This window comes from Mustela nivalis, assembly GCF_964662115.1.
Source record: "Mustela nivalis genome assembly, chromosome: 3".
Classification (NCBI taxonomy): Eukaryota; Metazoa; Chordata; class Mammalia; order Carnivora; family Mustelidae; genus Mustela; species Mustela nivalis.
Genome location: NC_139022.1, coordinates 79,343,177 through 79,359,203, shown reverse-complemented (window position 1 = coordinate 79,359,203; position 16,027 = coordinate 79,343,177). Strand labels below are relative to the sequence as shown.

General features: G+C 42.1%; 1 protein-coding gene across 1 annotated transcript in view; it reads left to right on the top strand.

The window, feature by feature from the left end:
* Positions 1-16,027, top strand: part of SV2C (synaptic vesicle glycoprotein 2C) — a 220,724-nt gene that overhangs the window by 167,439 nt on the left and 37,258 nt on the right. Inside the window, exons 5-9 of the mRNA XM_082724783.1 lie at positions 7,874-8,007; positions 8,576-8,665; positions 11,736-11,846; positions 12,344-12,432; positions 14,935-15,093. Coding sequence (XP_082580909.1) covers positions 7,874-8,007; positions 8,576-8,665; positions 11,736-11,846; positions 12,344-12,432; positions 14,935-15,093 — 583 coding nt within the window. The remainder of the gene's footprint in view (positions 1-7,873; positions 8,008-8,575; positions 8,666-11,735; positions 11,847-12,343; positions 12,433-14,934; positions 15,094-16,027) is intronic.

Here is a 16,027-nt window from a genome sequence, read left to right as displayed (position 1 = left end):
TACTAAAATCTCATCTCCCATAGATTTATTGGCTATTAATACTGATTTCTAATGTTTAAGAACATTGAATCTGTGTCTCGTGCCTAAAATCTGTCTTTTGGAGACTCCTGGAGAGTCCCATGTTAGCGGGTGGGGGGCTCCCGGCTCAGTGGGGAGTCTGCTTCTCCCTCTCACCCCTGTTCATGCTATCTCTCTCTCTCTCTCTGACTCTCTCTCTCAAATAAATAAATAAATAAATAAATCTTAAAAAAAAGAAAATCTGCCTTCTTACCAAAGACTGTGTCCCACAAATATCACAAAACTGGTTCCCAGATATAGACTGGTAAAGTAGGTGCTCATTAACGACTACATCAGCCACTAAGCCCCCCAAAAGAGCACAAAAGCCAGCATTCTTCCACATGCATCACATACTTCTGCCTTGGCTCTCTGAAAAATTTCAGACAGTCATGCAACTGGGGAGGCAGCTGGTTTCTGCAGTCCTCCAGCACATTGGCTCAAGGCTTGTAAATGGCCTTGATTATTATGCAAGACGCATAATGCTCTTATTAGTGCCATGCTGATGAGTGCTGTGCAGGAACTGCTTTCTGTAATACCCTAACTGAGATCCTTCCTGGTGTGGAATTTACATTATATGTAGATACATCTCTCAGTATGACATTTTAATGGGTATTTTTTTTTTTTTTAAAACAAAGTCCAAAAGACAATTAGAACCACCACCCATGCAAGAATCACTTTTTTTTTTTTTTTTTTTTAAGACAAGAAAGGCGTGGTGCCAACAGTGGGTTCATTTAAGATGATCCATTTTTCTAAGTGCAGATGAGTATCTAGATGCAACAACCCACCTTCCTGGATGCATGTGGCCTGGTTTCATATGCTGGCCCTTCACTCCTGTTGATGTCTCCCTGCTTCTTGATGTTGAGAATTTTATTCTCAAATTCAAATGTAAGCCATACTGAAATCAAAATGGGGAGAGGTCCTAGGAATCCATAGCTGAACAGTTACGGTGTCCACTTCATTCTTTTGTTAATTTTTGGATCCAGATAATGGTATTATAGTTTGTAAGAACATCTGCAGGGCTATTTCTCAGGACTGTCACTGAGTCTGTCCCTCATCTGGGCCATAGAAGATCATCCATCAGTCTTTGACCCCCTTTCCCAGGAGCCATGTCCTAAATGGGGAGTAGCATTGGTCTCCCTTTCTAGGACTCCCTCCTCCCACTCAAGGGCTGTCCTCCCTTTCTCCAGGTCAGAGGGTTAGAAGGAAAATGTAGCCAACATCTTGGCTACTCTCATCGACTTCTTAAATATTGATTTGAATTGTAGCTCTAACTTGAGTGTTAGGAACTTAAGAATTCGCTCTTTGTTCAGGACCCAAATCAGAAAAGAGATTTCGCTAGGGCTCTGGAGAAAATACTCTTTGGGATAGATGCCTCTGCCTCTTCTGTACCCCACCACACTTTCTTCATAAGCTGTTCCAACACATGTGGGACTGTTTGTTTTGTCTGTTAATTAATTTACCTCTTCTCCTAGACTAGAAATCCTTGAGGACGGAAAAGAAGTCTTACTGGACTCCACATTGTGGAGCATTGTGACTAGCATATATAGGTACTCAATGAAAATATGAATGAATAAGCAAAGTAAATTAAGATGATCACTAGGCAGTAGGGAAATGCAAATTAAAACCATGATAAAATACCATTACATACCTATTTGATTGGCCAGGGAAAAACAAAACAAAACAAAACCCTAAACTGCCGAAACAATGGTAGGAAGGGTCTGAAGCAGCTAAAAGTCTCTCACACTACTGAGGGGAATGTAAAAACATACAGCCATTATGGAAAATAGTTTGTCAATTTCTTATAAAACTAAACATAAACTTATCCTATGACTCAAGTAGCCTATTCCTTGGTGTTTTATCCAAGAGAAAAGGAAAACTTTGGGACATAAAAAAATCTGACTGAAATGTTGACAGCTGCTTTATTTATAATCCCCTAACACTGGAAACAATCCACTGTCCTTCACTGGTGAGTAGGTGAACAAACTTGGACCTACCCACAAAAGCCAGTTGTACTCGGCCGTGAAAAGAAACAAACTATTGGTAAGTGGAACAGTCTGCGTGGATACATTATTCTAAATCTATCAAGCCAGATTAGGATTCCACTTAGATGACATTCTGAAAAAGGCAAAACTATAGGGACAGAGAAAAGACCAGTGGTTATCGGTGGTTAGGAAGGGAGGAAAGATTGATGGCTAAAGAGCAGAGGGAAGGAATGTTTTGGGCTGATGGACCTGATCTGCCTCTTGATAATGATGGCGTCCACGTGACTGTGCATTTCTCCAGCTCATAGAACTGGAAACCTGAAAAGGTAATAAATTTTATGATACACGAATTACTAATTTAATTTGGTAAAGTAAGTCAAGGTTGTTTTGCTGTTAAGTGTGAATGTAAAAAACATCAGAAGAAAAGTAGGTGTCCAGCCTCAGTGATCTGGCATATGTTCCCAGAGGAATATATGGCACTTGGTAGAGTCACTGAGACTATATTGGTGAGTAACAAAAACAGAGTTCCTACTCTTCTGGTGGGGAGAGGGACAGAGAGAAAACATGTCATCAAATCAATGCAGTTGATGGGTTTGGATAGCAGTAAATGCTGTGGAAACAATAAGATAGGCCTTTGTGACAGAGAGTGGGATTGAGGGTTTGGCTTCTCTGAAGTGATGATCTTAAACCTAGGAGAAGGTGGGAAGGAGGTATCAACATATGCAAAACATATGTAAATATCAACATATACGGAGCAGTCCTGGGAGGGAAAATAGCAAATGCAAAGACTCTAAGGGAACTACAATGGGGATGAGATGGCCTGAAAGACACTCTCACTTTCAAACCTCATAGAAAGGACAACTAAAATAGAACAAATGCCCATAAGATGAAATTAAGCTTTGAATGTTCAAAGAACTGTGAGCCGGTAAGTCGGGCCTGAGCAAGAGGGCAAGGGGAGCCGCAGAAGGTGAGCTCAGGTAAATAGCTAGGGATCTGTTTCTGTTGGCTCCATAGACTGTGGTAAGGCATTTGGATTCCGTCCAAACGTCTTGGGAGTCATTGAACGCTTTTAAGCAGCAGAATGAAGTGCTCTTGTTGACATTTTAGTTTAGTTTATTTCTTTTTAGTGATCTTTACACCCAGTGTGGGGCTCGAACTCACAACCTCAAGATTCACATGTTCTTCCAACTAGGCCAGGCAGGTACCCCTCAATTTTGTTGAAGTAATCTCTACACCCAACGTGGGGCTTGAACTCATGACCCTGAGATTACGAGTCGCGTGCTCTACTGACTGAGCCAGTCAGTCGCCCCCTCTTACTGATCTTTTAAAAGGGTAAGTCTGGCTGCTGTTGGGGACAGTGGCCTGTGATAAACTGGGGTGGGGTGTCCAGGGAAAAGAAAGTGAAGCTTCTGCTGTAGGTCAGGGGTACAGTGCCGTCAACGAAGGGCTTGGTGGTGCCAGGGAGATGAGAAGAGGTAGGTGGCTTTGAGTTCTGCTGGAAAGAAGGAGCTTTCAGAGAGATTGGCCCTTGAGTGTGGTGAGGGGAAAAGAGGAATCGAGGATAAGGTCTTGGTTTTGGGGATGAATATCTGAGTGGCTGGCAGTGTGTCATTTGCCAAAACAGGAACATTGAAAGAAATGTGAGAGTTTTCTTTGGTAGCAGAGTGAGAAATTAGAAGTTCCATTTTGGACACAGTAACTCCGAGATGCCCATTAGACACCTCTGTGAAGAGGTGAATAGGCAGGTGGAGATGGGTTTCTGGAGCTCTGGAAAGAGAAGAGGCTATGTTCCAGAGATCCTGGCCTATAAGTGGTGCTTAAAGTCATGGAAATACATGAGTCTGCCTAGAGAGCACCTGGATCCAGAGAACAGGACTGACAATCAATATTTAGGATACACTGACTTGGGAGAGCTAGTGAGAGAAAGAGTCACATAAAGAAACTGAAGGAAAGCCAGTGAGCTGGGAAATAAACTAGCACATGTAGTGATGAGGAAGACAAGGGGAAAAGTTCTTCAAAAAGAAGAAAATGACCAGCTATATGGAATGATTTAGACAGCTCAAATAAGACGAGGACAGAGAAGTGCCTATTAGATTTGGCAAGACAGATGACCTTGACTGGCACAGCTTCTGTGGTTTTAGGGGCAGAAGCCCATTTGCGGTGAGAAAGTGGAGACAGTTGCTCTAGGCCATTCTTTTGAGAATGAGGACAGAGGAGTGGCAGTGCAACTGGAGAGTCCTGTGGAGGTCAAGGTAGGGTTTTTTCTTAGATGGTGGAGATGGGTGTGCTGATGGAATGACCCGTTGAGTAAGATGAGAGGACTCCATGAAGAGGGCCAGAGAGGAGGGACAGGAGATTATCGTTCTGTCCTTGAGAGAGAGAAGGAGGAGTCATAAGACAGATTGGCTTTGGATTGGTTACAACAGACCAACTGCCATTGCTCCTGAGGGAAGACGGAGGGCGCAGACAGGTGCAGGTGGATGGGAGATTCAGGAGCTTTGAGAAGGTGAGAGGTATGCCGTTCTCTCTGTGATTGTGTTCTCAAAACAGTAGGGTAGGGGTCAAGAGCAAGAAATTGAACAGACTGCTAGGGATTTGAAGAGAGACAAAAAAAAGGGGTACAATAGAATTTTGGAGACTGGGGAAGCACATACTGCAGAGAGAAAAATGGACCCCACCCCCTTTATATAAAGCAAGAACACAGTGCGTGTGCACACACACACACCATGCAGGGACCTGAGACCACTTCACAGCTGATGAAATACAGAAGGGTGTGAGCCGCAATGATCAGGCTAAACGTAAGCTGCTGGACAGAAGATGATACCCCTGAAGAAAATGCATTTTGAGTTGGGGACTCTGACCAGCTAGCTCTCCTCTGGGATTAGGTTCTATTTGTAGTTCAGTGTCCTCTGTGGGCTGAAAACTGCTCAAGTAGAATCACATTGCACTCAGTCTCTTCCCCCACTGATGTGAGAGTGAAGAGCAGTATTTCTAAGACCAGCTATCAGAAAGGAGAAGTCTTAGGCGAGGCCTGCGGAGAAGTCCAGGCAAAAGCCAGGAGCCTGAGGTTTCATAGAGAAGAGCTGAATTTCTCCAACTTAATTGCTTTCAATCGTGTAAGCAGCAGAGCTGTAACTACAGAGAGTTGTGTGGCTTTCTCAATGCTGTTGTAAGAAATCACTACAAACTGATGGTTTTTAGACCATATAAGGTTGTTATCCTAAAATTCTGGAGGTCGGAAGTCTAAATGAGTGGGTGGAGCTTCTGGAGGCGGGAGCGGAGAAAACAGTCCTCACCTTTTCCAGCTTCTACAAGCTGCCTACATCGCTTGCCTGTGGCTCTGGCAACTTCTACATAGCCCGCACTGCAGCACCCTCAGCTCTCTCTCTGAGCTGACCCCTGACTTCCCTTGCCACATCTCCTCCTCTCCCTTTCTCTTACAAAAAGGCTCTTCTGCTTCTCTAGGTCAGGCCCGCTCTGTGACATAATCAGTCTACCTCAAAATCCTTAACTGAATGCCCCCCTGCAAGGTCCCTTTGCCAAATAGGGTAACAAAGTCCCAGGTCTGGGCATGCGGTCATCTTTGGGCAAGGAGGGAGCCCTATTCTAGTGCCAGAAGGTTTCATCTCCATCCACTGGTGTGATGTCATCCTGTGCTTAGCCTTGCATTTGCTTCACTCCACCACCCAAAACTTTTATTTATCCAACATGTCAAATAATAGGACCTAGAGCTTTTAAAAAAGATATTCTTGGGCTCCTGGATGGCTCAGTCGGTTAAGCATCTGCCTTTGGCTCAGGTCATGATCCCAAGGTCCTGGGATCGAGCCCTGCATCGGGCTCCCTGCTCAGTGGGAAGCCTGCTTCTCCCTCTCCTTCTCTCCCTGCTTGCATTCTCTCTCTGTCAAATAAAATCCTAAAAAAAAAGATATTCTTTGAAACAAACTTTCTGATCAAATGTGAAGTGAACAAGGTATGTTTTCTCTATTCCATCAATTTTTTTTTTCTGTGTTTTGAGTATTTGGGACTTTGGAACTCCTGCTACAAAAACCCTGTGAGGGGACATCCCCTTCTAAAGTTCATGATGTGGTTAATTTACCAATTCACATAACCCTCATGTATTAAATTTCCAGAAAATGTTTATTAATCTAGAATTGATGTAGTGTGTCATTGACATTTATGTCATTTGTCAACATATTCTGTATTTATGAGCAAGTGTGCATGGACACGAGCTGGGTATGGTATATGACTCTGCCTCAGATCCTGGTAGAGAAGATACTGTGGCTTGGTGCCCTGAGAAAGTTACATCAGCCTCAGAATCACACTGGGCTTCTGGGTAAATGATGAATAAGTATACTACTCTCTTGGGGATGGGATATAAAATACCCGACTTTTGGTCACAGAATGCCTTCTAAATGCCAGGTATTGCCAAAAACTGAAATGTTGCCTCATGTAATTCATCTATATCTCTCTACATTTCCTCTCTGTTTTCAATTAGATTTTATATCCCTCATTATTTCTCATTTAGAATCATGTTTGAATTTAGCCATCATCCATTTTATATTCATGCAAATATCAGCTTCCTTTTAGTTCTTTTTTTACCTACTGTTATTTAAATTTTATTAAAGTTATTTTTTACTTGTTATTTCATTTCAGCTTTTATTTACTTCTTACACTTAGCTATAACTAGGGGACTATGGCAGTGGGATTCCTGGTTATTCTCAGCAGATTTTCCTTTTAGTTCTTAAAGAGATTTCTGTTTGTATCCCATTATGCTTGTTTTTTATTAGAGTAAAAATACTATTTAGAAACTTTAAATTATCTTGATCTATTTTAGGACATGTGCATGTGGAGAAATACCACACCTGCCATTTCTTCACAACTGTACTGCTCAGGGGTGCCTGGGTGGCTCAGTCGTTAAGCGGCTGCCTTCCGCTCAGGTCATGATCCCAGGGTCCTGGGATCAAGCCTAGCGTTGGGCTCCCAGCTCAGCGGGGAAGCCTGCTTCTCCCTCTCCCACTCCCTCTGCTTGTGTTCCCTCTCTTGCTGTCTCTTTCTGTGTCAAATAAAGTCTTTAAACAAAACAAAACAAAACAATCAGTACTGGTCAGGGTGCTGGCAGGAAACCAAGGACACCCTCACAAGGGATCACTGAAGAGTCACTTGGAAACAGTGAAAAGAAGCCCAGAGGGAATAATAAAGCACCTAGGAGCTAGCTGCAGGAGAGCATCTTGTACCTACCTGTGCATCAGAGGGCACCAGGGCTGAGGGATTGTCGAAGGCTGACAAGAGCTGTGGCTGTAGGAGACGGTCCTAGGAGATGGGCATACCCAATGCCAAATCTCCCAGCCAAGGGAAGGGAGAAGGGAAGCAAGGGAAGGAAATACCCTGAACGCTGCTTCCACCCTCCCAGACCCAGTGGAAGCCAAGGTACAAGGGAGCCAGTTGATGGCCCCATAGCAGTCCATTTCCCGGCCCACAGCAGGGGGAGAGAGGAGGGCAGTGACCAGGAGGAGCAAACAGAACATGTTCCAGCACAGGGGTTTGTTGGAAAAAGTATTCCAAATTAATTTATCATGGCCTTAGGAATTCAGTTGTACAGAAACACATATGTCCCCCCATACTTAAGCCCTGACCCCTTTGGTTTCTTTCTCTAACCGCTGCTATTGGTGTTTGTAAAGTTGAGTTGGTCACTGTGGCTAATGCCCAGATTGGCTCAAGACTTAACAATACATTTGCCGTGTAGACACTTACAGTGATTAGGGGAAGGGTCCTCGCTTTCCCAGCAGGCCATCTGAGAGGCACTCTCCTTCATGCTTCCATTCTTGCTTTTCTAGGATGGAGCTTCAGCATGGGGTCAGCTTACCAGTTCCACAGTTGGCGTGTGTTCGTGATAGTCTGCGCGCTCCCCTGTGTCTCCTCGGTGGTGGCCCTCACATTCATGCCTGAAAGCCCACGGTTCTTACTGGAGGTAATGTGTATTACTATGAAGAGTTAAGGGAGCCACACACATTGGAACAAGTTCCCTGTTAATTCTAGGAAAGTGTGTGGACGTTTTTCCCTTGCTGCCATGGGACCATAGAGGGATTGGTTTCACTGAGACATGTTTTATTTTACTTTTTTCATTATTATTTTTTTATTGTGTCATGTTAGTCACCATACAATACATCATTAGTTTTTGATGTAGTGTGCCAAGACTCATTGTTTACATATAATGGAGACATGTTTTAAAAGACCAGTGTGTGAAAAAGCTGCCTTGTGGCCAGAAAGCACTAATTTCCTTCTCAAGCAAGTAACTTTTCCCTCAATGAAGAGACTTTGTCTTACTTTTTTATACATGAACTTTTTGCAGCCAAAGATGCTATTTCTAGTTCTAGGCACATCCCTTGAACTGCTCATGTACTTGAGGCTGTCCAGTGGGATAACCCATTTGTGCAATTATACCCAGCTTACTTTTACAACACAAGATGGTTATTGGAAAATCAGGGAGAATAAGTGTTTTACCTTTTAGCCCTTCAGTGTCTGTTCACATTTCTTAGGTTGGAAAACATGATGAAGCATGGATGATTCTGAAGTTAATTCATGACACAAACATGAGAGCACGGGGTCAACCTGAGAAAGTCTTCTCGGTAAGTACCTGCTTCTCAGCAAATCATCTATGCTAGGTGCAAGGAAACATTTTCTGAAAAGGCCAGATTGTAAATTTTTCTCTCTACTCCGGCTACACTTATCTTTTGGTTCCTCATATTTCCACTTCACTTAGACGTATTGCTCTCACTGGCTCTGTGCTTGCTGTTCACTCTGCATGGAATGTTCTTACATCTTCCAGATACCAAGTCTATTCTCAGTGGGGGAAAGCCAGTCTAAATTAATAAAAATTGGATGGATGGAATTTTTTGGAAGGAACAGTGGTTTAAATTTTTTTACATAGGCATTCATGCAATTAGACTAATGATGTTTTGTCTCAAATAGGTTTAGGCAGACATACAGTAAGACATAAGGGAGACATAAATAAGACCTTCAGTGTCTTATAAATAACACCAAATATAGGTGTTAAAACATATGAAATAATTCCTTATTAAACAGTCTGTTGACACCTTATTTATTTCTTTTTTACTTAGGAAACAAATTTTTCATATTGTAAATATATACTTAAGTTTGGCCTTTATCTACATTACCACACATTCTTCATTAGCATATATATTTTTTAAAGCAATGTTATGGAGAAATGGAAGTCAGTAATGGATGTCTCCTATCGAGGACCTGGAAATGTCTGAATAAACCCTTCTTTTAAGAGATACACAAGAGAGGAGGGAGTTTTTTTAAATGAAACAATTAGAAGGCTGGAGGAATCTTGAGGCATCATTTAGAGACTCAATGTCACTTAACCCTTCTTAGCCACATGAGGAAAAATGCTTTATCAAAGTGATCTTCTGAGGTGAATCTCTCCAGGGCCTCACTGTGCTACTTTACGGCTTTTTCTTCTGGAAGGTTTGAGTTACCAAATTCACACATGGTCATCCATGTTGCTACTACATTATGTGATAATATGAGGGAATACTTCAAAAGAATGGGTAATCTCAGAGTTGGGTAATTTCAAAGTCATTACATCATTTCAACATGACAGCTTTGTCCTTTTCCCTGTTATGCCCACAATATAGCAAATCTGCATGCATTCCTCCAAAGCCTCTTTTTTAAGCTCTTCTTCTTATGCCCCTACCTTAAATATTGTTTTCCAGGACACTCTTTTTAGCTAATTTCTCTTTTAGCCTAATATACTTTCCTTAGCTGATTCCAGCTCTCCATCTCCTAATGGACAGTTCTCCTAAGCTCCAAATATACATGTTGAAGGCCATTATGGACATCCTTCTACGTCCTTTCAAATCTGAATTTCTAAGTCTGACTTCACATCTTAAGAGACTTCAAGCTTCCTCCTTTTACTGAATTCTATCAGAAGATACCACCAGGACCATGAAACTGGAAAAACCTTAAAACTACCCTGTTTCTTGCTTCCCTTTATCCCCATAATATTCAAGGCCTCACTCTGTCCTAATATTTCCATCCTAAATATCATTCCTCTTTGTTCCTTACTTTTGACCCTACTGCCACTGATTTCTTTCAGCCCTCATTACTCACTGCCCTCTGCCCTCGGACTATTCTTCAGGAATCTAAAACTCTTTGTAGTTGTCCAGTCCCTTGTTTTCTCTCACAACTCAGGATGTTTGCACATGGTATCTCCCATGCTTGGAATGGCCTCCAAGTGATTCACATACATGGCAAATGACACACTTCTCCATAAGTCCATGAAGATTTCTCTCATTCCCAATTCAACTTGGGTGTTCAGTAAAATACATCTTTTCCCTCTAATATTGATCTCCATTAGAGTTTTTTTTTTCTTTGTATGGTAATTTATTTTTGGAACTACACAGTCTAGTGCTGAACCTGTTACCCAGGGAGTTCCCATGAATGAATGAACAAACATTGATGAGGAGGGAAGAAGAAGCCTCCCACTAATAGTATGTTGAGAGATAAGAACACCTCTTTGATTTAAAAAATCTAGAGTATCACAAAGAAATGCCTCCATGGATTATTTTGAGTTGACTCTATTTGGAATCCCACATTTAACTCATACATTATTTTCATTAAATACAGACCTCTTTGTTGGCATAGCAGGAAGAGGCTACTGCTTACCTCATATAATTTGAGGGTTCCCAAATCACCACTGTCAAAAGACAATGTACCTGGATTCTCACAATAGAAGTCCTGCTTTGGATATGGGTAGAATCTCCAGGAAAAAAAAAAAAGGTGTTCAAAAGTGACCCCTGGCAGGGGTAATATTTGTGCAATTGTCTGTGTTCTCTCTAAAAGTTGAATGAATGTTGACTAAAAGGGTAAGATGGGACAGGTCCACAAAAGGATCCATTCTTTTTTTTTTTTTTTTTTTTTTTTTTTTAAATTCTTATTTTTCTCTTTTCAGGCTTTACTCTCTGTGTTGAAAGCATTGCCTTTCCCATGTCTGGCTTCTTTTCCCAAGCAGAAGAGGCTAATTTAAGTCCTAAATGCAACCCTTCCCAGTGATCTCCCATCATTTATTTCCCCTCTGTCACTGCAGAAGCTATGTTAATGCTTCCAGTCAGAGCCCATTCTCTGGACTTTGTACCGTGCTTGCCTGTGGCTATTTGCTGACCAGCCTCTGTGGGTTAGGTTACAGGAAAAGGAAGAAAGGGTCATAAAATACAAAGATAACTTGTAAGAACACAAGTTGGATGAGGAAGCTTTAAGAACTATATTGAGGGACCAAATTCAACAAATCCATGGGCTCCAAAGTAAAGTATGTACAATCACTTCAGTCCAAGCAAAATAATTCTTATTCCAGAAGCTAATCTCTCTGAATGTTTTATCTGTGAAATGTTTGCCTTTATGGTTGCGCTGCAAAGAAGGGCATTTTGGTTTCATATTACTCTATCCCTACTTGTTCTTCCCCCTTTCTCCATAGTATTCCTTCCCATTCATTCTTTATGAATTCTTCCAAGTGGTGTTGGAGTCCATATATTTCTATGCTCATGGTCTAATGTAAAAATGGAATGATTATCAGATACCTGCTTGCTTTTTTGGGATTTGGGCTTTGCTCCTTTCAAAACAAATGATAGGCCTTCAGAGAAGAGAACTCAGCACTTGGCATTGTGTTGCTCTCTACAGGTCCACAGAATCAAAACTCCCAAACAAATAGATGAGCTGATTGAAATTGAGAGTGACACAGGGACATGGTACAGAAGGTGTTTTGTCCGGATCCGCACGGAACTCTATGGAGTAAGTAAGAGACACCCCCCCAACCCCCCACCGGCATGTGCTGGCTAACATGGTGCCTTTAAAGTTGATCAGAAGCAGAGTGGATTGTGACCATTCCATGAGTGAGCCTGTGCCCCCTGCTGTCCAGGACACCTCATTTTCCTACACTGGGACCAGGTGAAAGGGCTCCTCTCCCACCCCCTCCCCACCCCCAGAGACAAGTGGGCTAGCCAAGACATTCCAAAGACATTCCATCTTTGGGAAGGGAAGTGCTAGACAAGGAGTCTTGGCAAGGCTGGGACACACTCAAGTTTTAAGTTACTTTGTCCATTGGCTTTCTGGAAGCTAAAAAAGTGAAACTTGCAGGATTTGGTTTCCTAGAGCCTCCAGCCTTGACACTGGAAGTTCCAACGAATCTGGCTCAAAGAAAAGTCAGTGTTTTAATAACTGGTGAAGGCGATTGGGAGTGGGTTCACTGCATAACCGCATAAGAAAACTAACTGTTTAATATTTTACAGATCTGGTTGACTTTCATGAGATGTTTCAACTACCCTGTCAGGGAAAATACAATAAAGCTTACAATAGTTTGGTTCACCCTCTCCTTTGGGTAAGTAATATTTCAGCTCTTGGTGAGTGAAATCTTTATATTTCCACACGGTAACTCCCAGTCCCATGGCTCTCCTTTCTTACACTCTTTGATGCTGTTAGTATGTTAGGAAGGATTTTTTTTTTTTTTTTCCAGTTTAGGCTTGCTGGCCCTGACAGTTTTTATAAATGACTTACTTTATTTTGTCATAATGCTGGGTGGCAAAACCAATAGTTCTTGGAAAGTCTTATGAGACCATGGGTGATTTGCTCCCCTTGGCTTCTCCACCTTCCTCTCCTTTGCTCGCCACCAACCCCAGCAACCTTCTTGCTTTTCCATGAACATGCCAGAACGTTCCCATCTCATGGGACTGCCTTGGCACTGCTGCCCAGACATTGCCCAGCTCATTTCCTCACCTCTTCTGAGACTTGTCTTGGATGTCACCTTCCCAGGCTCACCTTCCTTAAGCATTTACTTAATGGCAGCCCTTCAGCACTCCCTGCCCCCTTCTCAGCCTTATTATTCCCCCAGAGCACCTTCTGTCTTCTAATATTCAGAAAAGTTCTTTATTCTCTAGAGAGTAAAGCTCTGTCTCCCCCTCTGTGGAAGCTCTGTGAGAACAGGGATTTTAAAACTGTCTTGTTCACTCCTGTATGCCCCTGGAACATAGTAAGTGCTCAATAAGTAATTAATGAATCAAGTCTCCATTTATGTGTTCTAAGAAAAGAGATAGAAAGAAAATATCAGAATTTTATTAGCTAATAGCTTTAGAATATTTGTATCCAACTCTATTTTGCACAATTTACTATTTATAAGAGACAATTAGATAATACCCTATACTTTCAGGTCTGTTGGCTCTTAATGCCCTAGTAGAGCCCAGCGTCAATGCTGTAGGTTCTATCTGCAAACCTCCCTAAATGCAAACAGGCAAGTGATCAAAGACAGTCAATCTTTCATAGTGCCATGAGGGGTAGCAATGGGACAGACAGGGAAAGTGTGGATCAGAAGACCCAACATCTCCCTCTGCTCTGTGACTTGGAGATACTATACCAAGTTTTATTTCCTTATTTCCAAATTAAGAGGGATGCTTCAGATTATGTAAAGTAACTCCCACTCAAGTTCTAAGAGACACATTAATCAATGAAGGTAGACAAGGCTGAAAAGTGCCTACTATGTACTAAACACCCAGCTAGGTACAAAGGCATGTAGTCAAAAGTTCTCTTGATGTGGAGATTTAGGTGGTAATATCTGGTTTGCTGATATTTTGTTATTTATTGCTGACCACATGGTAAGCTTTATAGATTCCTTGTAATGTTCCTAAAATGTTAAAGAGTGCCTACATTTGGTGGATATTCAGTAAATGTTCACTGAGTAAATGAAAAATTAGGTGAAACTCCTCCATGTCGTGAGGATGTATGCTCCAGGCCAACTTGCTTCCCTCATTGTTGCCATTTTCAAAGATTTTTGTCCTGAGTATATGAGTAGAGAGCAGGGTGATGGATGTTCAGGGTATATGTATCCTTTAAATGAATATTTTTGTATTCTCTGGTTAAATACCCAATTGTTGGATCATAGACATTTTTGCAAAGAAGACCTAGGGATGGCCAACAGACATATGAAATGTACTGTCACAGCTGATGAGGGACATACAGATCAAGACTACAATGGGATATCACCTCACATCTGTCAGAATGGCTAAAATCAGCATAAGAAACAACAGATGTTGGAGAGGACACACAGAAAGGCGACCCTCCCGCACTGTTGGTGGGAAGGCAAGCTGGTGTAACCACTCTGGAAAATAGTACAGAGCTTCCTCAAAACATTAAAAAAAAAAAAAGCTGCCCGATGAACCAGCAATTGCACTAGCCACATATCAACTGCGCGGTTGCCATATGTGGTTAGTGGCTGCTGTACTAAAGAGCACAGAGAAGTGCCTGAGCTGTGCCCTGCTAGAATCATACCTAAGAGAGTATAGCAGCAAGTGGAAATAACCTGGATTTTCAGATAATAACCCGAATGACCCTTCTCCCAGCCTTGAACCACTTGAGAAATGGATCTCTGCCCTTGAGGTCACTGTATCACAGTAGTGTAGAACCCAGAAATAGTCCCCATGAGTAAAGAGGTCATTCTTTAATGGTACTCAGAGTTTGGGGACCCCAGGAGTTTGCACCAGCAGATTAGGAGATGGGGTTCCTCAGTGAGGCCTAGGCTGATGAGAAGAGCATCAGGGTCAGGAAGCCCTGTGTTGGTATAGCATGGAGGTCCCTGTCCAAAAGCAGAGTGCAGAACTCCTCCTATCTGTGGGGCTTCCCAGGCTGGCTGGCTCTCTGGCATGATGTTTGCGGGCCGATGCATGGTGAGAAGATGGCTGCTCCATGATTCCTTCTGTTGCAGGGAGCGGATCAGAACCACAAGTGCTTCTCCAGGAACCCCTGCCTCTCTGAAATTGTCACTTGGCAGGGGTTGGTCACTGCCACGGGTATGCCAGCACCCGTACAAACTCCTGTGTCTTTGTTTTTGCAGGTACTATGGATTATCTGTGTGGTTCCCTGATGTCATCAAACATCTGCAGTCGAACATGTTGCCCATTGAAAAGATCGAGAGAGAAAAATTTTCAAATTTCAGTGTTAACTTTACAATGGCAAATCAGTTGCACCTGGGAGCAGAGTACGACAATGGCAGGTCCAGAAACTTTGAAATAACTTAATCTGCTATCTGTTCTGAAAAAAAGTCTTTCTTCCTAGTCTTTGCTGCATGGAAGCATGCACCGCTGTTTGCTTGTTTGTTTTTCTTAGTTTGTACATTAGTCATTTTCAGACTGAATTTAAACACTTCCAAACAGGCTTTAAAAAAAAAAAAAAAAAAAAAAGGTATATGTGTATCAGTCCTTGACTTAAAACTGCTTCTGAAACTGCTGCTTCACATTTGTGAAGTAGCGGAATTAACTGGTATGAAAAGAAAATTTAGAGAGACCCTGGAAAGTAACAGAAATGAGTCATGAGAGAGAAGAGGGAGGAGTACAAGGCAATAAGATGGTTGATGGTGCTACTTAATTCAGAGAAGAATTCCGTAGTGTAACATGATGCCTGTCTCTTACCCTTGAGAAGGGGGACCACTTTCAGAAGCCCTTCCTTCTCCACTAGGCTGAATCTGGAAGTGATGTTACATTGTACCAGTAAGACTTTCCCTTAAAGAACAGAAATGATTCCCCAAAGTTCAGGGCTTTGAAAATACAGAATGAGTTAGCAAAGGACTTTTTTTGAAGATGGACTCTGGAATGCCTCTTGGTATGCACAGAGAACTGGCTTAGGAAGGTGGTTCCAGTACATTCTTTCATAGGGGGAAAGGAATAGATGAGGTCATTTGTTTCTGTTAGTTGTTGTCTAGGTAAATAATGGCTGGTGTGTGCTCCTGATGGCTTGAACATTGTTCTTAGGAAATTGTCCCAAAGGCAGATATGGTAAAAGTAAAAATTTTTAAGAACTGGACCAAGTTTTCCCAGACAAAACCACTTTGGAAGGATGAGAAAGAATTCTGTAGGATACTTAGGGTTTACATGATGAAAGGGAGAATTATGAAGCAGGAGATAATTGTTTAAATTGGCAATTCCACACAG